The sequence below is a fragment of the Amia ocellicauda genome, chromosome 9, assembly GCF_036373705.1.
Source record: "Amia ocellicauda isolate fAmiCal2 chromosome 9, fAmiCal2.hap1, whole genome shotgun sequence".
NCBI classification, from domain to species: domain Eukaryota; kingdom Metazoa; phylum Chordata; class Actinopteri; order Amiiformes; family Amiidae; genus Amia; species Amia ocellicauda.
In genome coordinates, this window is record NC_089858.1 from 3,082,906 (window position 1) to 3,109,887 (window position 26,982).

Below are 26,982 nucleotides of genomic sequence, written 5' to 3' on the forward strand. Positions count from 1 at the left end.
GTTAATTAATACACAATAAAGGAACAGATAATCGGTAAATGAGAATATAAAGGGGCCCTTTGGCTTACATAAGCTCCTCTTTGTATGGATGGCATGGCATTCTTTTTTTTTTCTTTACTGTCCTCTAACCCCCTCATTGAAACTCAGAGGGGGGAATAAAACGGCAGATCAGGATCTCAGCCAACAGAGCACACTTTTTCTCCGGGTGTCCTCTTAAATGGTCCCCTCTGTCCAAACGCTGGTGAGATGAAGCCGCCGGCCGGGATTAACACGGCAGCACCGGGCACAGGCCGGCGAAAAGGAGAAGATCGCCACAGAACAGCTGATAAGGCTCAGCTGACGAGTTTGATGCCATCAGCCGGGCACCCCGGGAAATTGGTCTGGAAACTAGAGGACTAATGCGATATATATTTATATACAGTGTATCTATAAAAATCTGGATTTGCAACGGTCACCGGGGACGCGATGTTTAACTGTGCACCGATAACCCTCCCTGTGCCGGACGGGCGTCGTAAGAGAGGCGCGCATCATGGCGCATCATCAAACACGCTACAGAAGCGAGACGGGACTCGGAGAGACGCCTGTGTTTTCTTTATCACTTGCACAAGGACGTGTTCCATTAAACCGCATAAAGGCTCCCCTTCTAACAAAACACACTATCATCTGCGAGCGTTTTATCTCTCGACAAATCATACAAGACAGCATTAAGAGCGCCATTGCCACGCACAACGCATCTTGACTGACATCCTGGTAAGGCACCTCGTGTTGCACGTTTCATTAAAGGGACTGCGGATCAAAGGTATGTTCTTTAGGTAAGGTAATGTGTAGAGAGTTTCCTTCTCATGTGTCGTTGCCCTTGTTTGATTTCATTTGCTGTCTCGTGCGGTTGGGGTGGTTTTCCTCTCCCCTCCCCCCGTCAGCGTCTCCTGCTCGGAAACAACGCAGTTTGTTAAAAAGTTAAGTCCCGCTGCTAACGGTAACCAAACCAATCCCCGGGCTTCAGCTGTAATCCAATACGTCAAGACGGTAAATTAGTCTCTGGCCTCAGTCAGCTGCCTGTGTCGCTTGCACCCCCGCCCTGCCAATCACACCGACTCCCCGCGATGGCAATCTCGGCAATCTCGCCTAGTTCGGGGAGGGTTGAATCGCACCGCGGCTTTTCGGCGTTAACTCCAATTACCTTCAAGCTGGGCAGATATCGTCTATTAAATAAATCCGACTGAAACAAATGTCAGCTCGATAAATGACGTGGCTTTTATTTAAAATCTTTGGGGCCCGGTTTTCAGGGTTTTATGGTAATAAGTGCTTTTTATGTGTTTTACATGATTAAAATTAAAAGGCAAACAGGTTCAGATCAACCGTCTCTGGCGCTGTGGCATTAAAAAAGCATGATGGGTCGAATGGCCTCCTCTCTTTTGTAAACTTTCTTATGTTCTAAAGTAAAATCCCGCAGATTTAATTATAGTAGCTGCTCAGCCGTGCGTCTTGCTGTGATTGTCGGCCTGGCGTGAGGAGGCGCTGCAAGGGGGTCCGGTCTGGACAAAGAGGGGGTCCTGGTCAGAGACGCTGTGAAAGGGATGGCAGTGTAGTGACGATCAGGTTCCAGGACAGCACAACGCTTTCCCTCACTGTAACCGCCTCTGTCCTGCCGGTACTCACAGGCCCGCTCTGACCTCTGACACCACGGCATACGGCTGTATTTTATTTTGTAACTTATTGTAATAGGTTTCGTAGAGAGTGTGGCAACCCCTGGTCAGGGCATCTGCTAATAAATACATAACGACAACAATAATAATGGTAATAATCTGTCTTTCTTCTCTAGAGCGAGCTGGGACGAATCCGCTCCAGAGGGTACTCCCTGCCAGGCCCGGAGTTTGTCTACGGCCAGACCAACCCGATCAGGGATGGGGGGGTTCCGGAAGGTGAGTAATCCTCGCCACAAGCTGCCGGTTTTCCTCCCATAGCAGCCTCTTTCTGCACAGCGCTCAGTTAAACACATCTGCCTCGCAGGGCAGCTCAGCTCTGAGTTTCATTAGAGAGAGACTCTGTGGCCATCCCTCCCCAGTACAGAAATCCAGCATCTCTGTCCTCGGGGGGGTGGAAGGCACGCCGGCTCGGGGCAGCAGTGACACAGGGGTAGCGTGTTCCTGCTCAAAGAGCCGGGGGGGGGCCTGGTGACGGCTGTGATGTCACATCCAATACGCATAACTAATGGGACTGGTGGTCCGTGGCACAGCGGCGTCTGACAGGGCCGGCCTGAGATTAACAGCACTTGGCTTCTGTGCAGTTGGTAATAAACCGACAATGGCAGACGCCCTCTGAAAGTTTAAACTTCCCGTAAACCTACAGCTGTCGCGCTAATTACCAGTTAAGAGCAGCGTGGCACGGCTGCCCGACTGCCACGGTGCACCTCCGAGCGCCGTCAGAATACGGGTAGCAATCGGCCCTGTCGATCCTCGATATCCACCGTTCTCTCCCCCGCGCGCCCGTTTCATTGAACTCAAACCACAGCTGATCTGTCAGCTCTTACCAGGTGTGAGAATTAAATGGCACCTATTGTGTTTTAATAATTTTTGAGTTTCAGATAATTGTGACAAGAATATAGAAATGTCTACCGGCAGCAGTGATAATAATGAGGCCGGGGAATCACTGCTCAGCCTTGTCAGGGAGATTAAACAGCGGAGAAATGAAGTCAAACATGTTCAGAGCAGCAGCTAATCAAAACTCGCGGAGAGGAACCTGTGTCGGGGTGTTCTGCTAAACTCCCCGCTTCTCCCAATCCAAACTTTAATATCACACTGCGTTTGCGCTAATTGCGTTTTGTGTAACGGCACCGTCCGTGTGCCGAGGAACCTGACGCGTTTACTGTAAAAATAGTGTTGCTTTCGATGTCAACAAACAATGAATGTGCGGTTCTTCTCACGATGCTCCTCTGTGTGCTTCCCCCCCCCGGCAGCGCTGTCCCACTGGCGCTCTGTGGCCCCCGCCGCCCAGCCTGACTGGGGCACCCAGCAGATGGGCAAGGACTTCGTGTCTCTGAACCGTGAGGCGGTGAAGTCGGGGCTGGTGACAGCGCAGGAGCACAGCCAGTACCGCGCCACGCACCACATCCCGTGCCGCCCCCCGGTGCCGCCTGGCTCCCGGCTCCGCCCACTCCGCAGCCCCCCCGACATCACCTTCGGTGTCTCCACACGGTGAGTACCGGCCGCCGACTGCTAGTGACATAAGAACATAAGACAGTGTCCAATCGAGAGGAGCCCATTCGCCCCATCATGCTCGTCTGGTGTCCATTAATAATTCATAATCAAGGATCCTATCCAGTCTGTTTTTGAATGTTCCCAAATTGTCTCTTCAGCCACATCACTGGGGAGTTTGTTCAGATTGTGACACCTCTCTGTGTGAAGAAGTGTCTCCTGTTTTCTGTCTCGAATGCCACTGACCCCCCCACTGCCAGCCCCTTCACACCCAGGGTCATGGCTTCTTCGGCTCTTCCTTGCACCTCAGCTCAGAACAGAGGAGTTCAGCCCGATGTGGCTTTGGTTGGACCCGGGCCCAGCGCAGGTACTGTGCCATGGAGACACGTGAACTGAGCTGCGATTTCAACCCATGAGGATCAGAGCTCACCCCTCTTCTGTATTTCTCCATCACCTGCTCTTCACAAAGCTGTTGTGCTCATAATTGACTTGAAGGATTTAGTTAACAGGTTCAAAATGTATACATTAATTCAAATAATAGAAATATATCAATTTAAAGAACCCAAACACCTTAGAGAGGCTTTCACAGTGACTGACACCGAAGACTGTGTTGTTAAACACGAAGCACTGTGCGTTTAGACACACACACACAGAGGACAACAGGAGTGCAAATCAAAACCATCGACAGTCAGAATAAAAAGAAAAGTTGGAGCTTAAAGAGAGAGAGAGTTAAATCACATTATGTGTGAAGTGGCTTACCTGCCCAAATCCCCCGAGTGGATCGTGCGAAGGTCAGGGCGTCCTGCCGAGAGGTCACGGGCTTACGTCCTGGCCTCAGGGACCCAGAGAGTCTTATCCCAGTGCCGGATCTCCTGTAGAGCATAATTGACTAGTATCAGCACATCGAGCCACGCTTAATCCTACAGAACAAGCCAGAACCCACCCTGGAGTTTCCAGTGCCGCTGTGCTGAACACATCAGAGAGGAAGGGCGTCTCGCCGAGGGATGGATTTGACAGACGTGCTGAATATCAGGCATTCAGCATTGATTACCGGCGGGACATTTGAACTGGGCAATTCTGAGTGGGTAAAAAGTAGGTTAAACATTAATCTGCACATAATAAATTATATGTCTATTTGCCAGAGCACATTTACATCTCTCTCTCTCTCGGGAGCCGGTATTGAATCCCGAACAATGGAGCTGTTATTTATAGGGTTTTGATTTGAGAGAAAACAACAGTTATTAAAACCAAGGGGTTGAATTGGAGAGACATGAATAAGCGCCTTCATTTATTCCCTCTCGCTTCCTGGGAGACACACTTTGATGCGCAGAGAGGCAGCCGACAGAGAGACGAGTGTAATTGTTTCAATTGCTAATTCAGTAAAACAACACCATTAGTACTTAGTAAAAATTAATGTCAGGACTTAATGTGTTGGAATTGTCATATGTATATTTTAAAGTGTGGTTAAATAGCCGTTTTCAAAGTGGCCATCAACACCGATTTGAAGCCGCCGCTAATGCCGGTGTGAGCTGCGCCGGCGTCAGACACCAGCGCACCGGTTGTTCGTTTCCATTAACACCGGCTTTTAGGAACCTGACAGCGGGATTCGACAAAGTGCCATCCGAGAGCTTTTAATCCTCTGCGCTGCGCGCCCGCCGCGATTCCAATCACACTCAGAATCAATTCCACGGCCCAGTAAATGGAGGTCAAATGTGTGCTTATATCAAGCAATTAGCACCGGGGCAATCATTTTTAAATACAAATTATTATAAGAGCGCCTCGATTTCCCCGGGCCCATTATTGCATATTTTCATTAGGAGGAAATCGCTTCCTTTTCTTTTGTTAGGAGGTTTGCAGTTAACCCTTTCAGTTGATTGTACCCCCCCACCAATACCAGATCACTCTACTACAGAGACACCAGCTGTCACAGAACCGTGGTCCGAATCCCAGCCGTACACCTGAGGTTGGGATGACATGAAGGAGAGTTGAACCCGCTGCCAAACAAGCGCCCACGCTCTGTTTGCTCTGTTCAGACTTTTCTTCGGGGAAGGAACCTTGAAAATTTTGATCTCTGATTAAATCCTGACTCTAGATCGGCTTATTTTTAGGAAGAAACTGAACTGGCACCCCAGCGGAAAAAGATGATGCGAAACAGCCAAGGAGTTTGTGCTTTTTCTGTACGTTATCGCCATGATAAAGTTGGGCTCTCTGTAAAGACGAGCGTGTGCCACAGAGCCCTAATTCCGTCCCCGGCAGAATTCTCTCTAATTCCGTCCCTGGCTGACGGAAACGCAGCCCTCCAGACTCGAGCCGCCTCCTCACTCACAGGTGAGAGGTATGAGAGGCAGCACAAGCAAGAAGGACGTCTCCTCAGTGGTGAGAGAAGCCGCCGAGAGACAGGAGGGAGAGGGGAAACCTATTAATCAGAGCGCTCTTCAGTGAGCTTGACAGTTAAGAGGTTTTGCTTTCATCACAAATTCATCACTATTACACGAGAGCATAAAGACATGAGCTCTCCCCCCGCACACACACACACACACACCTCCTTGTAAGCGTCGACACTGTAAAAATGGAACTGAATTATTTAGCTAATAACGCCCCTGTGTGCGCTGCGCAATTGGTCTCTCTGCTCTCTGTTTTTCTTCTCTCTGTCTCTTCCTCCTCTCTCTCTCTCTCGCTCTCTCTCTCGCCGTCTCTGGCGCGGCTCCTCTGTCAGGCGCAGATTTATTCTGTTCCTGACGCCTGCCGAGTGCGGAGTGTGCGAGTGTGCCGGGGAGGGGGTCAGGGGGAGGAGGTGAGAGTACAGTAAAAGATAAGATCATGGTTCCCCAGGGGCTTGTTTGGCCCTGTACCTTATCCATCAAACGCTGGTTCCCGGTGCCAAGGTCAACTCTAATGAGCATGTGCTGGGGTCTTACTCAGAGCCCCTCGCACCCCCCCACTACCTCCTCCTCCTCCTTACACACACACGCACACTCACACACACACATTTACTATCCCACGACCCAGTGGTGGCTATGCGTATGCTTTGCCTCTCGTGAAGGAAAGTTATTGACAGAGACAGCCGTGTGAGAGATCACACCTGAAACACAGCCGTCGAACCAGGGATTGGGCCGGAGATTGTTAACACAGCCTGGGGTGTTAAATGGGCTTCGAAGGCTGCTACACACTCTTACGAACAGTGTGTGTGCAAGGTTAGGGATACACTTTTGTAAGGGAGGGGAATGATCTTTGTAGGTGATAAAACAACAGTATTGACAACACACCACTGCTTTGTGTGTTTAAACTTCAGTATTGACAGTTTTCAGCCTGCACACTTAGAGGAACTGGTGAGCTTTTCAGCCACAAACTCTAATTTTCATCAGTTATTATTGCTTTTCCTTTGTCACATGGCCGAGCCTGTTGAATCCATCTGCAAAAGTGTCTATTTCTGGGAGTCTCGTGTGTGTCGGGGGTCTGCAAGCCGAGTCACACATGCGTTGTTTTTTCTGACGGACAAACACTCGTGCCGTTTTCGTCACATCTCCTACCGCGCCGGTGAAGGATGCTACGCACGGGGCTCTCCTGCTGTGGGACCCAAACCGCGATCAGATTTGTTAACACCTCACTTCGCTGAGACTCGGCCGGGGGGGCTGCGAGACTTCCCTGACAGGGGTCTGCTCTTGGCAGGTGTTTTCTGCCGGGCGAGAGGGAAGCCAGAGAGACGATCCCACAGCCGACCCCTCTCCTCCACTCAGGGCAGGAAGAGCTGGGGGTCGGGTGTTGGACCTCAGTCACACAGCGTCCTCGATGTCCTCAGCGCTGGCCCACGCGAGGGCAGCGGGGTGGTCTCGAGCAGCCCATCCCAAACTCATTAAGGCTGCGCTCATGTGGCGGGGAGGGTGCACCGAAGCATGTGGCGCTTACTAATTAAGCAATAAAAGTCACCGCAGGGGTGGCTGGGCTGGAAACCCCGAGCACCAGTGACGGCACGAGTGATAATTGAGACGTTCCAGCCGCGCATATTACCTACATATTGTGCTGATTACCAACTGAGGGAATACATCGGCGCTCTGAACCCGGGCCTCGTCTGAGAGCGTGGCGGTGCAGCCGGAGACACGTGTGAGGAGACGGCGTTGGTGCACTGTGTGTCTTTACTCAAATGCTTCATTATATTAAAAGAAAAGAGATTCTGCATGTCTGGTTTTATATATATATATAAATTCTACTTTTCTTTTGCATATACAGCTCTGGAAAACATTAAGAGACCACTCCAAGTTCAGAAATTGTGGTCTCTTAATTTTATCCAGAGCTGTATGTTTATTTAATATATTTGATTACTTATATATTTTGCAATGCAAAATTTTGAATCTAAGCAAAAATTGAAATAAAAACAATAAATGACTTGCCTGGGACAAACTGCCTGGTACACATTCTGTTTCAGTCTAGAATATTTAGTTTGTTTGTTTGTTTAAACAGCCATTAACCGCTGTTCAGAAATTAAATGAAAGTGATTCGGACGAACACAATAGTCCAGAACAGGAACAGGAACAGGCTGCTCAGCCCAGCAGAGCCGGTCGCTGCAGGGCTTCATATACAACGCCCACCCGATTGTTTCAGCACCTCGCTGTGCTGGGTTTGATAACAGGCTGAACTGCTCCGAGCTTGAGCCGCTCTCTCTGTGATCCCCGGCCTCTGATCTGTTCTGAATCGGTTGCCACCAGCTCTCTATCTCGGTGTCGGCGCTGTGCTCAGATGGACCGGGTTTGAAAGGACTGCTGCAGTGACACTTGTTTATTCCTACAAGATTACGAAGAGTTCAGTCAATTCACCCCTCCAACATTGTCCCCTCAGGCAGAGAAGATTCGCCTCTTTCATTCTCTCGTCACAATGCCCACCTCTCAGGACGGGTGATATGACTGCTGGCCTTCGTTGACCCGTCTCTGAGGCGTCTGTATCCTGTGTCTGCTGGGGTCACCGGGGCAGAGTCTAATAGACTGTGACCTGACTAGGGCATCCACCATCACCACAGCCTCTCCTGGAATTAGATATTTACCCAAGGATCCTATTTGACTTGATAAGGCCTAAATGATGACTAAAGAATCAACGACAACATCCAGGTGTTTTTCCACCTCTGTGCTACACATAAGATACTTCTAAGATACTCATGTGCTCACGCTGACCTCTCCTCCTGGCTCTCGCAGGCCCTCCACCCCCATCTTCGATCTACTGGAGCACAAGTACGCCCAGCGCTGGCTGGAGGAGCAGCAGTCGGCACAGAGGGTCAGTCTGGAGCGCAGGCACAAGAAGGTGAGCGACCGTGGCAGCAGGGGAGAGTGACGGTGAGTGAGGGAGAGTGAGTGGGAGAGAGAGTGAGTTGGAGTGAGGGAGAGTGTCAGTGAGACCGTGGCACTGGGGGAGAGTGACGGTGAGTGAGGGAGAGGGCAAACGATTGTGCAGGTGGCCGTGAGTGAGTGAGAGTGAGGGGGTGAGTGACCATGAGACAGGCAGAGAGAGTGAGTGTGTGAAAGAGTGAGAGTGAGTGATTGTGTCAGTGAGAGAGACATAAAGTGAGAGCGATAGGGAGGCAGAGTGAGGGAGAGTGAAGGGGGGGAGAGAGAGAGAGTCAGTGAGGGGGGAGAGAGAGTGAGTCAGTGAGTGAGGGAGAGTGTCAGTGAGACAGTGACAGAGAAAGTGAGTGTCTGAAAGAGTGAGAGAGAGAGTGAGTGAGTGTGTCAGTGAGAGAGACAATAAGTGAGACACAGTGAGAGTGAGAAAGAGTGACAAGGAGGCAGAGTGAGCGAGAGTGAGGGGTTGTGCTCCAAAACCAGATCCCCAGCCCACAGACACTCACAAGCTCATCCTGACCCTCGGCAGCATCGCAGCACGGCGCGATTTACTCTCACTCTCTCACTGCACCCCACGAACAGCGCCGGTCCACTGCATCAAGTCCCGCTGCTCTCTCTCGTCACCGGCTTCACCGGCCGACACGAGCGTGGTCGGGGGGTGGGATTTTTCTCGGTTGGAACGGCAGTGTGCGGGCGTTCAGAGGTCTCAGTGTCTCCGATGTCTCTGCAGGCTCAGCTGGGGAAGGTGTACGAGACACGGACGTCCCTCCTGCGCCAGAGGCAGCCCAGCCCGGAGTCGGCCCCCCTCTGGAAGCTGCCGCGGTTCCAACGGGTAAGGTGGCCGCACCAAACGCAAGGGCCCTGGCACGGCCCTCCCCGCCCTCAGAGGTGCCGTCACATGCAGGCTTGGCTGGCTGGGTGTGTCGAGGAAGGGCGGCTCCACCGTGGCTTCCTGAACAGCGAGATGCAGTCACAGCCGGGGGTATAAGGGTATCTGTAGGTGGGCAACCAAACCGATTGGTGGGCTTCTTCTGTCTTTACGGGACTCCCCCGGTGGCTAGCTCTCGTCCTTCCCGCGGCCGGTTCCTTCCCCGGTAATTTATCGGTGTCAGACATGCCTCCTCCCCGCAGCGAGGGGGCAGTGCGGTGTGTCTGACAGCTTGTGTGGGTCTCCCCCTGGCAGCTGGAGCGGCACTCACACCAACCCCTCTACAACCCCCCCCAGCCTGCTCCCCTTCACCCCGCTGCCCCGGTGTCCCGGCGCCGGAGCCGTGAAGGTGGGAGTGTGTCTGTGGGGGGGGGGGGCGAGTAACATTGAACTCCCACCCCCTGCAAAAAAAACAATGCGCTCTTTCAGCTTTGTGCCCAGTCCTGTTTCTCTCGCTCTATCTCTTCTTCTGCTGAAAGGCACTGGACATTCAGGGGTCCCTCCCAAAACCACATTCCTCACGATCACTACCTGATTGGGAAGCAAAACAAACAAATAAATAGGGATGCCACAACAACGCACATATCTGAGGGTGGTTTATGTCGCACCAACTGTTTCCGAAGAGTCTCGGTTTATCTCTAATAAGGCAGAAAGTATTCGGATCCTGCATTCGAAAGGGGGGATTAGTTAAAGGTAATAAGACTTAACTGCCAAGCGCGAGCTGCTTTCGAATTGAGCTCTGTCTAATCCCAGCCGCCTAGCCTCTTACTTCTGCTACTGTCTCGGTACATCCTCCATAATAAAAAAGAATGACGCGCACTAATCTTACAGAACTAGAATTACAATAATTGATAAAGCACGACAAAACGAGGGGCTCTAGCCCGGGATCACACACGTACCATTCCCGTTTCTCTAAACGATGGATGCTTCTTCTCAGAGAACGCGGCTCTAATGACACTTTCGGGCACCAGGCTTTTGTGAGCCGCAGCCCTTCAGCTGTCTCTTAGTCAGCCTGATTACCGATCCACCTCTCCGTCTCTCTGTCTCGGGCGCTGTTTTATTCACACAGAGTCAAACAGTGTCACCGCGGCGGTTTCTCATTACTGTGACAGATCGGTCCATTAGGAGCGGCGCTGCTTAAAGACCTGGACAAACCGAGGCGTGACGTGCAAATTAAAAGTTTCCTTGCCGCTGAACAATCGATACCGCTCCGTGCGAGAGAGCGCTGCGGCCGGGGAGGGCTGCTCAGCGCGGGCCGAGGACGGGCAGCGGTACGGCCGACAACGGCGGGGGGGGGGGACGCGGTCTACACTTTGGGGGCCTGATCTGATCTCCTCTGTGAAATTTTGATTGATGGTTTGTGCTCACCACCCCCATCCTCCTTCTCTCGTTCCCTCTCCCTCTAAGCAGATGTCTTCAGTGAACTCTGTCAAAAATAATAAAACACCGGCTTTAGATTCGCCAGGGCGAGGGAGCTGAGAGAGCGCGGCGATGGCTGGTGGTGGGGGGGGAGGCGGGTGTCTCCAGCTCAGGAATGCCGGCTCTGGGGGAAACCGCGACAGAGTGGAGGGGTTCGGGCTGTGCTAATGGGGCTCAGAGGAGCAGGGCAAGGGCTGAGGGCTGGGCGCTGGGGGGCAGGCTGGCCGGCACTGGATTAGGGCCAGAACCTGGAGTTGGCACAGGTATACAGGCCTGTACATCCTATATATACACAGTGCCTGTAGAAGTCTATCCCCCCGGAACGTCTCTCACATTTTGTTGTGTCAGTGCCTGAAGAGTTTTGTACGTTTAAATGAGGATCTTTTCTCATTTCTCTTTTATCTACACACTAGGAAAGTTTGTATTTGTATACCAAACTGAAATTGGATGAGTTGATACTTGGTTGAAGCACCTTTGCCAGCAGTTTCAGCTGTGAGTCTGTTGGGATCGGTCTCTACAAACTTCGCACTCCTAGATTTGACAATATTTGGCCATTCTTCTCTACAAAACTGTTCCAGCTCTGTCCAGTGCCTTGGGGAGCGTTGATGGACAGCAATCTTCAAGTCAGGGCTTTAAATGGGCAACTCAAGGACATTTTTGTTCCTTAGATTAATCAGACTACAAAACCTGTTGCCACACGACTGCAGTGTCTCCTGAGTGTTTTTTTTTTTTGCATAATTCAAAAGGGATTCAGTCAGTCAAGGTGGGCTTTCTTGAGTACCAGGCCAGATTTCTGGAGTGCTCGGGATATTGTTGTCACATGCACACTGTGATCAGTCTTGGTCATAAAAGCCTGTCGCTCTTGCAAAGTTGCCATTGGCCTCTCGGTAGCCTCTCTGATCCGCCCCCTTCTTGCTCGGTCATCCAGTCTGGAGGGACGGCCCTGATCTGAACTTCCACTTCTTAATAGTCCAATTGACCGGCTCCAAGGGACATTCAAGACCATCGGTATATTTTTATACCCATCCCCTGATCTGTGCCTCTCAATGCCTTTGTCCTGGAGTTCTTCAGAAAGCTCCTTGGCGCTCACGGTCAAGTCTTTGCTCTGAAACGCATGACCCAGCAGAGGGAACCTACAGGATCTGCTGGATTTATCCTGAAATCATGTGAATCGCCACAGTTTAACACGCATGGAGCCACTGAACTTGCTGTGATTGTGAAGGCCATTGTTCACACATGACCTGATGTAGGATTGCTATTACAAGGGGGCGAAATTTGTGGGGTTGGACTCCACGGCTCCGAGATATTTACCTACATTCCCAAAGAGGTTCAAACAGTGCGACGCCCAGCGATTATCCACACATCGATCGAGGAGCGCCCGAAAGTTTGGCCCAATACGAGACACCCGGTTACTAGACCGTGACCCAGACGTGACATGCATTGCATTTTATAAATCTGAAAATCAAATATTTATACAGATTGTGACTTGATGTTCCCTTGTTTCCTCTCTCTGTACAACGAAACCACAATCCAATGGCGATATCTTAGAAGTATCACAAAGAATGAATTGTTTGACACTTTCAAAGATAGCCTCTCTGTGCGGACCCCCCTCGAGTGCTGGTAACAACAGGCATCATCCAGAGCAAGCCGGCACAGGCTGCGTGTGTGTGTGTGTGTGTGTGTGTTCAGTGTGTGTCTGCATACAGGCTGGGGGGGGTTACAGAGAAAGTGATGATTTCCTTCACATTTACCTCACAACCCCCCCCCCCACCCCTTCCCCACCCACCCCCTGGCCAGCACAAGCCTCCAATTAAATCAAAAATGGTTCGTTTTTATTGGTCTTTTACGCTGACAAGTGGGCTATCATCCTGACGGCTCTACCTGTCAGTGAGCCGGCGAAAATCCTCCGTTGACAATGCCCAATGCTTCCAATTAGGAGAGAATCAGACTCCTGGCGCGCTAACGATCTTCCCTCCCTCCCCCAAGGCCCCCCTCCGTCTTCCCCTCTCGCTTTCTCCTCTTCCCTTAATTTTTTTTTTCCTCCCTCTTCCTTTTTTGTGTGTGTATCTCCACTGCAAATTACCGACACAAAACGGGGTGGCGTTTGGCTGCCGAGGACTGCCGTCCAAGGCTGTCAGCTTTAATGAGCCGATGAAGGTTTATTTTCGCGGCAAGCATGTGCTAAATTCTTTCTTGTCTGACAGCTGACTGTGAAAGGGGAGTGTTAACCTTATAAAAGATTTAGCAATTCTCATTATTTTCTGTCAAGTATCATTTCTGACGGCTTTGGGTTAGACATTTGCATCCCTGACTCTTCCCGAGCGCGCTCCCGCTCCGTTTGTTTGTTTGTTGTGTGTCGTCTCTCCCGCTCTTCCCCCCTCTTTCTCTCTCTTCTCCCGTTCTTTAAATGCATGTTTTTTTCCCCCGATTTCAAACAGATATCGAGATGCCAAAATTGTTCCAAAGGCGACATGCTTTTTTACAAAACAAAACAAACAAACCGAAAAAAATCTAAAACAAAAAATAAATAAATAAAATAAACAAGCAAATCTTATTTCTGTGTGTTTCTTTCCTGGGGTGGGGGAGGGCGAGCTGATAGGAGCAATTTCTCGCTCTTTGAAGCGTCTTGCAAGCAGTTTGCAACATGTTAAATATTACAGGAAAGAAAGTAAAGGGAACACGCCGCGATGAGTGAGTGACAGAGTTTTCTGTGGGCTAGAACTTTTATAGATATTTATAAATTTATTTTGTCACAAACACCAATTTCTACGATGCAGTGACAAGCTTCCCTCACGTCCAATTTGACGCTCCTAGTGGAAGTGGGGGAGATGGATTGATCCGATTGATCGAGCCACGGCGCAGATAATCACTTTCTCCGTCCCCTCTCCCCGTCCCCCCCGCGGCAGCGCTGTGTGGCTTTCTCCAGACGGACACACTTCACTCGCAATGCCGGGAATCGGCGTGTCTGGTTCTCTTCTGTCAGTCGTGTTCCCTTTTGACAGACGTGAGGACCGGTGATAAAGTGGCGCCGGACAGACACAGACACACTCCCGCCTCTGTCCGTTTCATAAACACGCGGCCGTGGGGGGTCTCTGCGCTCACACAGACACTAACCATCGACTCCCCCCGTCTCCCGCCTCGTCTTTAACGCTGCTTTTCACGAGCGTTGCATTAATTGCCAGGGCTGGTGGATTTCTCTCTTCGAGATGGATGTGGGTTTTGTTTAGGCCACGGCTGTGTGTGTGTGTGTGTGTGTGTGTGTGTGCTCCTGTAATGATCAGTAGCCGTCAGTGTTGAACCTACGCAGTTGCCTAGAACATTTTCCAGCAGGTACTCAATAGAGGGCTCAGGTGAGTCTTGACACACAGCTTGGGCAGCTCCTCCACTCCGTCTCCGTCTCATTCATCAGGAGCTTGTCTGCTCGTCGGGCTGGCACACAATCATTTAAACACAACTCTTAATAAGACGCGTGTCAAAACAAGACTGGCTCGTAGGGCGAGATGATTCCCCAACTCCTGCTTCCCACATGTTACATTGACCACAAATTAGTGCAGAAACAACTGTATATCAGGAGGAATCGAACAGGCTGCCCTATGGTGCGCTGCAAGCTGGCATTCAGCATTAGCGCCATTATCCTCTTCAGCCCGCTTTGGCGAGAGACATCCACGAGGCAATTATGTCACCGTCCAGTCACGGTGTGCGTCATCCAAGCCACTTGAAAACGGGGAAGAGGTGGTATTTTTTAAGGACACGATGTTCTCGGCCTCATAATGCACCGTATATTGTTTATCGGGTGGAACGTGAAGTGGTTTTCTTCTGCTCTTTACGTTGATGCTGCTTGAAGAAATGTGGAGGTATTGTGATATTGGGGGGGGTTGAGCCTTGTAGGTGGTCCGGTGTGCTGGTCTCTTCCAGTTACAGAAAAGCCCCCCTCTGTGCGAGATCCTCACTCACGACATGTGACACAAAGCACCGGCCAGTGGTGGCTTCGGGGTGACATAAGAAGAACATAGGAAAGTGTCCAATCGAGAGGAGGCCATTCGCCCCATCGTGCTCGTTTGGTGTCCATTAATAACTAAGTGATCAAGGATCCTATCCAGTCTGTTTTTGAATGTTCCCAAATTGTCTCTTCAGCCACATCGCTGGGGAGTTTGTTCAGATTGTGACGCCTCTCTGTGTGAAGAAGTGTCTCCTGTTTTCTGTGACATTCCCACTCCCTTTAAAATGGACCGCCCCAGGTGTCGGTGGATTTGAATTCTCGAACCGCTTCACATGAGAGCCCGTCTTGATCCGCCCCCGATTGAAACAAAGTCACAGCAGCCCGTCTTCAGTCACGTTTCAGCCAGTGAGTCTGGACTCCGGGACGAAGCAGGAGCTTGTCCCCCCGTTGAGGACACTGGTTCTTTTCCGCAGTTTGTGCCTGTTTGAGACTGTGACCCTCCCACTCGAGAGCGAATACACTCTGAGGCCGAGTGTCCTCCCTGGCCACAGAGTCAACCATTTTTCTTGCTTTACTGCTTTCACAGTAAAAAAATCAGAGCCTGGGCTGCATGAAGTGGATCAGATCCAAGTATCTTCTTCACACAGAGAGGCGTCACAATCTGAACAAACGCCCCAGCGATGTGGCTGAAGAGACAATTTAGGAACATTCAAAAACAGACTGGATAGGATCCTTGATCACTCAGTTGTTAATGGACACCAAACGAGCACGATGGGGCGAATGGGCTCCTCTCGACTGGACACTTTCTCATGTTCTTATGGTGTGCTGGTGTGAAAGGGGTTTCAGGGTGACGGGGGGCTCCTGTCTGTGTGGAAGACCAACCACAGGCCAACCGAGATCTGTGTGCGTGTCCACAGGTGGGGCCCCACTTGGACACGTTCCGGGACCCCGAGGCCCGCAGGAAGGCCGTGAGCGCCCACTTCTCCGACACGGTGGCACGGCGCGGACAGCTGGGCCAGGGCGTCTACAACACGGGCTAGACCGGCGCCGGAGGGACCGAGAGAACAGCACCAGGGAGCCCGGACTGAGCCGAGAGGAGCCATCACACACCTTTAATGACAACAGATTATTCCTGATCCTGTGACTGTGCTTATGAATGACAAATATAATTAAAAAAATATATATTGTGAGCTAAAGATGTGTGGTTATTTATTATTTTATTATTATAATTAATACTAATAGTAATGATCTCTCTCACTGCCCAGTTACACATCATGTCCACCGGGCTGAACCCCAGCCTTCAGCAGAGGCTTTGTGAGGGGTCTGCTGGGCTGGGTCTGACTGTCGACCAGCTCAATATGTGAAGCATTAATGAGAGGAGATGCGTGTGATCTGCGCAGTTTACACCTCCTGTAACTCCAGCTCTTATTTCTAACGGACAGAAAAAGTTAAAGCGTTTAAAGTTAGTGAATAATTTGTTATTGCACTGTTTCTCATCATCATTATTATTATTATTATTATTATTATTATTATTATTATTATTATTATTATTGTGTCTGTAATATTATTTTAGACACCCCTTAGCGTTTTTCAGATTTCTTCATTTTTTTAAATAGTAACGAGAGAAGTGTTTAATCCTATCAAGTTCTTGAAACTATCCTACACATTAAAGATTTTACTTCTCAACTTTCTGCACAAATAACACCCCAAAGACCAAAAACCGAAATAGCAGGCCTCGATAAATTAGCATATTTCCATGATTTATGAATTTTCACTTTACAGTTCATTGCGGTTTATCTTCAAATTGTATGCTGCAGAAATAAAACTAAATCAAACATTTTCTTTAAAGGTAGAAAAGATCCCTGAAGATTTACAAATTACGTGTATTATATTACTTTAAATATGATTGTAAAGTATATTTAAATACAAGTAGAATATAAATTGAGGTCGTATTCGTCGTTCTTTCTAACAGGAAATCAAACTTTTAACTTTTAACTGGAATAATAAATATAAAACTGAAACAAATAAAAAGAATACATTAATAAAAAGAAATAATAATAATAATAATAATAATAATAATAATAATAATAATAATAATAATAATAATAATAATAATAATATAGTCGTGTGTTTCTGTGCTGCAGGTCCAGCGCAAGGGGGCCGGTTCTCTCCGAGCCCCCGCCCCGAGGTGACAGCTTGCTGCCGGGTTCGGGCCCCGTGGGGCGGCAGCGCCTCACTCACCTGCCGGCGTCTGAGCGGGACGAGCGCCTCCAATCTGCTCCTCACACGGGGGTGCGATTGTCACGGCCTGGCGGGACGGGAACTGAATCGGGAGAAAGTGCTTCAAAGTGCCCGTAGGGGGGAAACAATATACTCGTTTTTAAAATGCACAATAAAGTTGTGTGCGAGGTTATGTTCAGTAAACGCTTCCGTGATCTTCGGGGTTATCGCACATTTACATTTCAATGCATTTCCATCAGGCTTTCCGAGCGGGAGCGACGCGGGCGCAGCTGCACGGCAGACGAGCGATACAAACCGGCGCTGGACTCCGGCGACATCGACTGGTGCTGATTCATACAAACGTATTTACAACCTGAAAGTAACTACATTAACAGAAGTAATGTTTCAATATATTTTAATCAAACGCTGTATATGTTACAGTTGTAATGCTTGTGCTTGGTTTTATTTCGATTAAACCATTCAATTGCAATCGTTTTGTTTAGTACTTTGTTTTGTTCTCCAAAAGCCTGTGGTGTCTGTTAGTTTAACTTTTCGTTTTGTATTTACACTTGTTGTTCAGTTAGCAACGCCTTGAGGTACTTCATGTATCCCGGGCAAATTACAGCCACCGCACCGCACAGCTGATGCCGCAGTATATTGAGCCCCGCACGGCCCGGGTCATAGTGCCGCACAGCCCGGGTCATAGTGCCGCACAGCCCGGGTCATAGTGCCGCACAGCCCGCATGAAGGATCGGGGAGGTTGAGCTTCAACTGCCGAGGTAAAGGAGCTCCCGGTCTCGGCAGCCTGTCAACTTTCAAACAAATAATAGAGGCAGACGAGGGGTAGAAAAAAGACCTACCCCCTCCAGATAATAACCCCATTATAAGCTTCATCAATGATGTAATGAAAGCAAACAGTGTGAAAATTGCCTGTAAACAGTTGGATCTGGGTCTCCTAATTAATTCAGTGTCTCTTTTAATCAAAGTGAGGAAGGGGGGGTGTTTCTTCCTCCTCACCAGCGAGTCATCACCACCCAAAAAAGCCCCCTCGACCAATGGCAGCCTGCCGCTGGGGACACACGTGGACGGGACACCTTTAAAACCCGGCTCCTGCGTGGGACACCAGTTCATTTTTTAGGAACAGTGTCACCGGGACGCATTAGTTCCCTGATGTGTGTGTTTAACCCGGTTTACCTCCGTCCGGTCTTCCTCCTCTCGCCTGTCCTCCCCTGTCCGGCGCAGGATGCCTCTGTCTCCTGTGTCCATCTCTCGGCGGGCACTCGGGCCACAGCAGCCAGCTCTGATCGGATGAGCGTGTCCGCCCGCCCGGTCTGAACCCCCGGCTCCGCCCGCGGTGCCGAAGCCGCCTCGCCGCGCCGGCACCTCGGCAGCGCCGACAGAAACGCCCGCAACCCCGAGCAGAGCCGGAGGCAGCAGCTGTTGAAAAGCAATCGGTTGCACTGAGAAGTGTTTCCACCGGGATGGACTTTTAAATCATAGTTAGACAAAACCTGTGAACGCAGCTTTGATCTGCGGCCGCGGCCGGGCCGGCGTGGAGCTGCTCAGCTCATGCTGAAAACTTCCTGATTTATTTTGCAGGGCAGATCCGGGGATTTATTCGCTCTCTGGTTGGATTTGTCGGCTGGATGGTCGAGGTTGTGTCGCACTTGAGCTGAACTTGCCACAATACAAATGGTCGTTTAAAGAAAGAAGAGCAAGAGTTTCGCGGTTGACCATGGACGCGTCCACCAACGGCTCCAGCTTTGGGATTGACTCTCTGCTGTCTCACAGACCTGGAAGTCCGATTGTGTCCAAGGGGGACAGTTTAATGGGGGAATGCAGGTCTCCTCTGGAGCTGAGCCCGAGGTCCGACCTGGGCAGCGGCTGCTCGTCGCCCCCTTCCCCGCGGCGGGAGTGCGCTGAAGAGGCTGTGCAGAGACAAGGTCACCCTCTCGGGCTGGAGTCGCATCCACAGCACGGACAGATGTCCGGCGCCTCGCAGCCGCGGACAGTCACCTCGTCCTTCCTCATCAGGGACATCCTGGCGGACTGCAAGCCGCTGGCCGCCTGCGCGCCCTACTCCAGCAACGGACAGCCGGCGCAAGAGGCCGGGCGACTGGCGGCCAAAATTGCAGACGAGTTCCTGGACAAAGTGGATAAAATCCACAGCAACTCCTCCTCAGACACCGAGTACAAAGGTAAGCGAAGTGCGAAATAAAACGAGATCTATCCTTAAAGTTGTGATAATTATGATACTAATGTAATGTGCTCATTTGAATGCATACACACACAAGTTTACACGTATATACAAACGCACAGATCGCCTGCACCTACATTTCCATGTTCAAACACTGAGAAAATACAACCGCAAACTAATAATACATGTTTATTTTTATTATTGTTATTATTATCGCTATTTGAAGTTATTATTATTACTATATGTTAATATAGTTTAATAGAATATAATAATATTACGTATTATTATTTTATATTTATATATAAAAGTGGTTATGGGGTTATGATTAAGGTTAATATTTATATCGTTAAGGGACAGTGAACTTGCAATAAACCAGGTCCTTTACTTTACACTGATGTTGAAAATACACTTGTATTAAAAACAACGTGATCATCCGTTTTCTAAGGAATTCGGGTGTAACTAATTCAACCAAAGTTGTGTTTCTATTTGAAATTTCACATACATTATATCCATATAAACGCATCCACATACATATATTTAAGAGTGTATACATGTTTTAGAAAACTGATAATTTCACTTAAATTAAGAACGGAGAGTAGATTGAATTTGAGATGTTAAATTAAAGTCATACTTGGGTGTTTAAATATCTCGGAAATGTTCTGTTTTAGAGCATCGGAAAAGTAAAAATTGAAACCCTCAAAATATGTATTTTTAATTCATAATTCATGTTTGAATTAAAATATTTTTAGCAATGTTTTCAAGTTCGCTCTCAAATGCTATTGTTCAAAATAATATATTGCATTAGTCTATATTTTAACCGAGAAAAAATATAATAGAAATAACAAATAAAAATAGCATAATTGACTTTAAAAACTATATACAATACAAAATGTAATCGGTACAACTTATATTTATAGCCGATAATTAATGTGTTATTTTGTATTGCATACATCGCCTCTGTTTTATGTTTGACACGTTTTATTTTATTTTGAGTACACCAGAAAAAACGTAATATTAACTGCGTCTCAGTGTATCAGTACAGTTTATATTGCGTTGTATTTCAATAATATAATTCCACGTTCAATCCTCTTAAAAATAACATATTAAATCACACAAGATAGTCGTATAGCGGAGACTAACCCATACATTTGGAGGGGAAAGTATGTTGGTACTGAATTACTTGAGTTAGATGTTTTTTATCTGCAAGGTGGCTGAAAATTAAATTTCAGATGTATTTGAAAAACAGGGGGGCGATCAGTTGTACGAGTCGGTGTGTGTTTTGAAAAGCTTTAGGCATCTGTTGATGTTCGGGAGGTAAGAATGACAAGCGGCCTCCAGAGGTGCGCATTCACACAAAAGTGTCTTTTTTTAATCTCCCAAAAAATCCAGACACGGAAACTTGTCATCTTCATTGACAATTTAATGAGGCAGCCGCCTGAAATAAAGGATCCTGTCTCCGCGCAAAGCAAGAACATCTACAAGAAGAAGGGGGGAAAACACACAAAACAAGAGGGATGGATCAAGAAAGGAAAAGAGACAAACAAACAAAGAACGAAAGAAAAAGATAGAAATATTCTCCCTCCCCTGACATGCCTCTGACTGATCAAGCAGGTTGAATTAGGAATAGTTCACAATGTCAACACAGGCGACAGGAAAAGGCTTAAATACATGAACGCACGATGAGGATGACGAGGATTATTACTATTACTATTATTATTATTATTAAAACGTAAGTTGTACAGATGACATACCTACTTAAAGCTCACCTTTAATTACAGCAACCACAGTCATATGACGATGCAGAACTGCACGGATGAACATTAACAGATTAATAAAAATGCTGACATTAATACTAATATTGCGCATTCCAGCAGAACATACACGGACCGATGAGTGCTTTATATATATATATATATATATATATATATATATATATATACATACACACAAACACACACACTAAGCTACACAGCTAGATAATATATGTGTGCTTAAAACAGACTCTAATATCTCTGAAGTAAATCCGGCATTAAACCCTTGTAACAGAAGTGTGTGAGCTTTGATTTCACGGATCGCACCTCCTAATATTGGGGGGATTTGGTGCAATTTGTCCCGGCGCTAATCAGGTTCGTCCCGCGGAGGGCTGGCGCTCTCTTCCCGGCCTGTGAAGTCTCTCTCCGGTCGCGGCTGAAGGGCTTCCCTCCCTTGTGGCTCAATTAACCGGATTATTGTGCTGCTTGAGAGCCGAATCCACTCCTATTCAACTCACTCGCCTTTTTCTAAAATAAAATGAACCTAAAATCAAGGGAAACGAGGGGAAGGTTCTCGGATTAGCCCAAACTGGAGGGAGTGTGATATTGTATTATAGTGCCACGCATTAGTTCCGCACCGCAGTAACAAAGGGGATTCGTGTCAAAATGCTGCAAAGATTCAGCCAATGGAGTGGAAAAAAACGACACAGCCTGTGTGTTGTTTTTTCAAAAGTGATAGACAAAAATATCGAATTTATATTCCATATACCCGTGTAACGAGCTATTCTAAAATGCCCCCGTTTTAATAAGTAAACTATATGTTTTATGTCAAATGTGTTTTTATTTTTATTGCTGGAATCTTGTTTTGTTTTTGTTGTTTTTTTCATTACGAATGCATAAATAAAATTGGCCACCATTTCTAGAAATCGCTATTTAATAAAATCAACATCTCTTCAATTTTCATTAATCAACCCATCTGTGGATGACTATTTTCTCAAACAACACCAAGCCAATGAAGCTGTCCACCGCCTGTGTCAAAAGAGACCTATGATATTGCATCTATTTTCACTGAATAATAAGCCACCGCGAATATTCGTTTAATTACGGAGGAGATTAATAAAGCTGTGTTACTGAGTTACAAGGCAACGAGGTCATACAAGGCTTTCAGCCCAGCAGAGCTCCAGACCACACTTCACCTGCACTGGCCTCGATCTTTTTTTTAAAATGTAAATTGCACTTTCTCGTTTCCATTTCATATTTGTAAGATTCACCATCCGCTGCGGGTCCGATCTGTGTCTTTTCCTCAGAGTGCCCCCTGTGCCAGTCGCACACTTGTGTCCTGTGTCAGTGCCACCCTTGCTCAATGCCTGTGCGCGCTGTTGTTTCAGTGAAGGAGGAAGGCGACAGGGAGATCTCCAGCAGCCGGGACAGCCCCCCGGTCCGGCTCAAGAAGCCCCGCAAGGCGCGCACCGCCTTCACGGACCACCAGCTGGCCCAGCTGGAGCGCAGCTTCGAGCGCCAGAAGTACCTGAGTGTGCAGGACCGCATGGAGCTGGCGGCGTCCCTCAACCTCACCGACACGCAGGTCAAGACCTGGTACCAGAACCGACGGTATGCAGACTTTACCATCCCTAGCTGAGAGTTACACATATAGTCAACCTCACCGACACCCAGGTCCAGAGCTGGTACCAGAACCGGAGGTGAGGACCAGCGTGGCAGGACCAGCGGGCTGGGGCCGGTGGAGCAGTGTAGTGCCACACGGAGAAGTGATGCACAATGTCGATGAATATGTGCACCTATTTCTCCAACAATCAGGTTTATTCAGCTCATCCAATTATTCATTAATCAATTAGTTAATTGATAAATAAATAAGATCAATGAATGGAGCAGAACAAGGGTGAGAATAATGCAGTACAGCAGCAATAGCAATAGCACAGTGAGTGACTGTAATTCTGCCACTAATCATTACGAATATCCAGAAAGTAATGGCATCTTAATGACTTCATCAACTTTCAAATGAATCTTTTCCAGACAGGGTTTATGGAGAGGACTGCTGCAGAAAAATATATATCGTGTATATAAATCCAATAATATAGAGAGAAATGTAAGGCGAAACCTACCTCAGTCAACTGAGCGCCGATCTTTATTTGAACTCCGTGTATCTCAGAGAGGTTGGTGATACAAATAATTATAATACATTTTATAACAATACTGTTCACAAATTCTAAAATAACAATAACCACACAACGTAAATAACAATTAATTATTATTTCATGGTATAAGTTTCCGCTTGTTGTAGCCTTCAGATTTTGTCGCATGAGAGGTATGCAGGAAAAAACGAGATTCTTTTCAAACCAAGTCACAAATGTTGCTATATTTATTTATTTATTATATAATAATAATAATAATAATAATAATAATAATAATGTATAATACAAATCATTAGTAATTCCTTGTTAGTCTTTAGCAACAGTTAATTACTTCTCTGTCATTGTCGCGCGTTGTTGTGCGTAAAGGTCAGATGGAGTCCATAAGAACTAAACTTTTGTGTTATTACCTAGCAATTTATGCTTATTTATTTATTTCTGTATGCATTTATTTTTTGGAGGGTGAGGCAACAACAACTAATGAGCTCCTCCACTTTTTCTCATAAATAAACTGCCATTTAAAGCAGGCGCTCCTGTTGGTCCAGGCGCAGAAGGCCATGCCCCACTCGGCTGAGCGCAGTGTGGCCCCCGGGGGCCGCAGCTCCGGGTCCGATCAGCTCTTTCTTCCTGCAGACAGCCTTATTTGCAGCTCGTGCTACAAAGCCTCGCCTCAGCAAAGCTGTCTGATAAAGTTTTCCTGCTCCGTGACAGTTGCCATCCTATACGGCCCCATTAGCTGGGTAATTTAGAAAGTGACGAGCGGATAAAGCGCGGAGCCACCAGTCCCGCCATGCTCGACACTTTATAGTCACAGCAGACAGTCCCCGAGCCGGGCCTGCACACATTAAGCCTCATTTCAATTGCATAATATTGTGATTCACCCCTCGCCTCTTTTTTGTTTTCTTAATTATCCAGCAGTTAGATATATATATAGGATCTGCGCTACAACAAGAGATCCCGGCAGGAGGGCAGAGGATGGGCGAAAACTGGCAGCAGCTGCAAAATGGACAGCAAGACAAAACGGTCTAAATACTGCATGTCAGCCCAGGACAGGCGAGATGGCGCTTTGAACAGCAGAGCAAACGTGAATTAATTCAAAACGCAATACAAATCTGGGACGGCATCGTCACACCGGCCCAAATGCGTCCACATCGCACAACTAACCGCCGGGCCATAGTTATACTGCTACTAATAATGACTAATTCATAAAAACTAAAATAAAAATATTGCTAAATCCAGATTAGAAAAAAGTTCTCCCTTTTAAAAATAATCTGCTCCAAGTTTATTCCTATGTCATAGTGCATTGTGTCAATTATGTGCGTAATACAATTGGGAAATGGTCATAAATCGTGTTTAGCGGGAAGAAAAGAAAACATTATAATACAAATATTCACCTCTACATTAACGGCGTATTTATCTAAATATTTATCTGATTAAACGGCTTTAACATTAATGTAGCAAAACGACATGAAATAAATATAAAAGCATAACACATTTCGGAATAAATAATAGATACAAATGACTGCATGCCCATGAATAATTCAGCCCCCGTACTGTAATTACACAATTATTATAATGATGAATTATTTACCTGTGAGGATGGCTTTCAACTGTCTGGGACAATCTGACAAGAGCAGAAACACTTATATGAATAAAGGAGGAGGACGTGGCTATAGTTTTATTAAATAAACCATAGGAACAAACTCTTTGGAAGAGATACCCGGCCTTCCCCGCTGTCTGAGGCTGAGTTTGAGCTCGGAAAACACACAGACCTACCCCACAACTCGGGTCTTACCAATCATTCAATCAATCAATCAATCAATCAAATTTGTATTTGTATGGCGCCCTTCTCACAGCAGTGAGAAAGACCAAATAAACCAAAAAATAACCCGTAATCAATGATCACACTTCACGAAAATAAACCTATGGGATGCGCGCTGTTATTGGCTTTTAGCGCAGCATATGAAGCTCTTTATAATCGATGTATTTGTAGTGTTAGGCTTTGCTTAAACAATACTTTTTATTTCTCACTTTTCTGGAATACATCCATGCTTTCTTCGTGCATCGAGAAGTCGTGTCATGCGCTGTAAACAGAAAATGCGGAAATCTAATAATAACGAAACCAAAGCCGGGTGAAGGAGCGACAGCTTGTGCGCTGCAGTGGAGACGGTACTGAGGAGCGCAAGTAAGACGAGACGCGCAGCGAAAAGTCCAGACGAAGCTCAGATTGTCACAGTGTTTTCATCTTCATCTTTCATTCTTCCTGAAGGCAGTTCAAACTGGGAGGACCTGCAGCCCCCAAACGCGCCTCCATGTCCAAAATACGCCCCACGTTTCCACTGACGGCTCATGATTTGCTCAGCGCAGCGCTGTGGCTCAGTGGCCCCTGCAGTGCGGACCACAGGTGACCGCACACTGACTCTCTCTCTCCCTCGCAGGACCAAGTGGAAGAGGCAGACGGCGGTGGGACTCGAGCTGCTGGCCGAGGCCGGCAATTACTCCGCCCTGCAGAGGATGTTCCCCTCGCCCTACTTCTACCCGCAAAGCCTGGTGTCCAACCTGGACCCCGGGGCCGCCTTATACCTCTACCGGGGCCCCTCGGCGCCGCCCCCGGCCCTGCAGCGGCCGCTCGTCCCGCGGATCCTGCTCCACGGCCTGCAGGGAGCCAGCGAGCCGCCCCCGCCGCTGCCGCCGCTGTCCGGAGTGCTGCCCCGGGCCACGCAGCCACGGTGAGCCGCCCCCCCACCGGCAGCTTTGAACTTTAGGACTTAAACCAAGAACAAGGCATTGCAGCTCTGGCCTCCGATCAGACTCGCACAGAACCGCAACGAACTTAACTGCGCTGAAGCCATGGCGTGCGGATCTCAGGCCACTTCCACTATTTATTGATTGATTTATTTATTTTGTTGAAGGACTTTGTTTTAATTCACCTGTCAGGGGCTGCATTTACGATAAAAAGGGTTCCTTCGGCTGCTTTGTTAAAACTTATTGTCAATGTCACTGGCGGATGAAGAGATTGTAGAAGAATCAGTCTGTCTATTCTCTGCCACATTGTATCACGTGAATGATGATGATAATAATAATATAGTTAGATCTGTTACATTTAGAGACATAACCTCCTATATATATATATATATGGGTACTACTCTGATACCTTTCAGGGTTCATCCGCACTTTCATGTATTTTCAGCAGGAGATGAATCAGAGTCTTTACAGCCCATATTATATAGCGGGACATTTGGAAATGTAATCATAATAAAGCATAGAATGCTTGTCCGGCACATTATTATTATTATTATTATTATTATTATTATTATTATTATGATGATGATGATGATGACAGCAGCGCTGTTGTTCTTCACACAATACTGTATTTCACTACAGTACAGAAATCATTGATTACAATTGTTTTGTCTTCTCTGAAACAGAAAAGGCGACATTTGCGGCACTTAATTCGTTTCCTTCATAATAATAGTTACTTCTATTTCTGTATCAAAATGAAATATGTTAAATTGGTCGACTTCTATAATAAACCCACCTTTTCTAGGCATTTTAGTTCAGTACATTTTATAGCGTAAATCAATTAATTTGGACTTAAATCATCAATAAATGAAGCTTATTTATATATATATATATATAAGCTTCATTTATTGATGATTATTATTAATATATATATATATATATATATATATATATATATATAATTATACACACACATACATTACATTTTAACCATAACTCCTAATGTATAAAGCATTACAAGTGTTTTATGGAATACTTAGGATACAAAACAATATATTTGTGCAATTTGAAATGAGATCCAGTTAATTGGCTCCTCAATTAAATGTCACACATAACT

General features: G+C 47.4%; 2 protein-coding genes across 2 annotated transcripts in view; both read left to right on the forward strand.

Moving 5' to 3' along the window:
- Nucleotides 1-16,004, forward strand: part of cfap77 (cilia and flagella associated protein 77) — a 35,908-nt gene extending 19,904 nt beyond the window's left edge. Inside the window, exons 3-7 of the mRNA XM_066712649.1 lie at nt 1,823-1,922; nt 2,957-3,194; nt 8,378-8,483; nt 9,252-9,353; nt 15,726-16,004. Coding sequence (XP_066568746.1) covers nt 1,823-1,922; nt 2,957-3,194; nt 8,378-8,483; nt 9,252-9,353; nt 15,726-15,848 — 669 coding nt within the window. The 3' untranslated portion in view covers nt 15,849-16,004. The remainder of the gene's footprint in view (nt 1-1,822; nt 1,923-2,956; nt 3,195-8,377; nt 8,484-9,251; nt 9,354-15,725) is intronic.
- Nucleotides 16,005-18,177: 2,173 nt separating this feature from the next.
- barhl1a (BarH-like homeobox 1a) lies at nt 18,178-26,710 on the forward strand. The gene is made up of 3 exons (XM_066712650.1): nt 18,178-19,226; nt 22,365-22,587; nt 25,562-26,710. Exons 1-3 carry the CDS (start codon nt 18,764-18,766, stop codon nt 25,854-25,856), a joined length of 981 nt encoding a protein of 326 aa, XP_066568747.1. The 5' UTR covers nt 18,178-18,763; the 3' UTR covers nt 25,857-26,710.
- The last annotated feature ends 272 nt before the right edge of the window (nt 26,711-26,982 follow it).

Coding starts and splice junctions, on each gene's coding strand:
- barhl1a (XM_066712650.1), top strand. CDS start 18,764: ATGGACGCGTCCACCAACGGCTCCAGCTTTGGGATTGACTCTCTGCTG. Junction 19,227..22,364: donor CTCAGACACCGAGTACAAAG/GTAAGCGAAGTG, acceptor CTGTTGTTTCAG/TGAAGGAGGAAGGCGACAGG. Junction 22,588..25,561: donor ACCTGGTACCAGAACCGACG/GTATGCAGACTT, acceptor TCTCCCTCGCAG/GACCAAGTGGAAGAGGCAGA.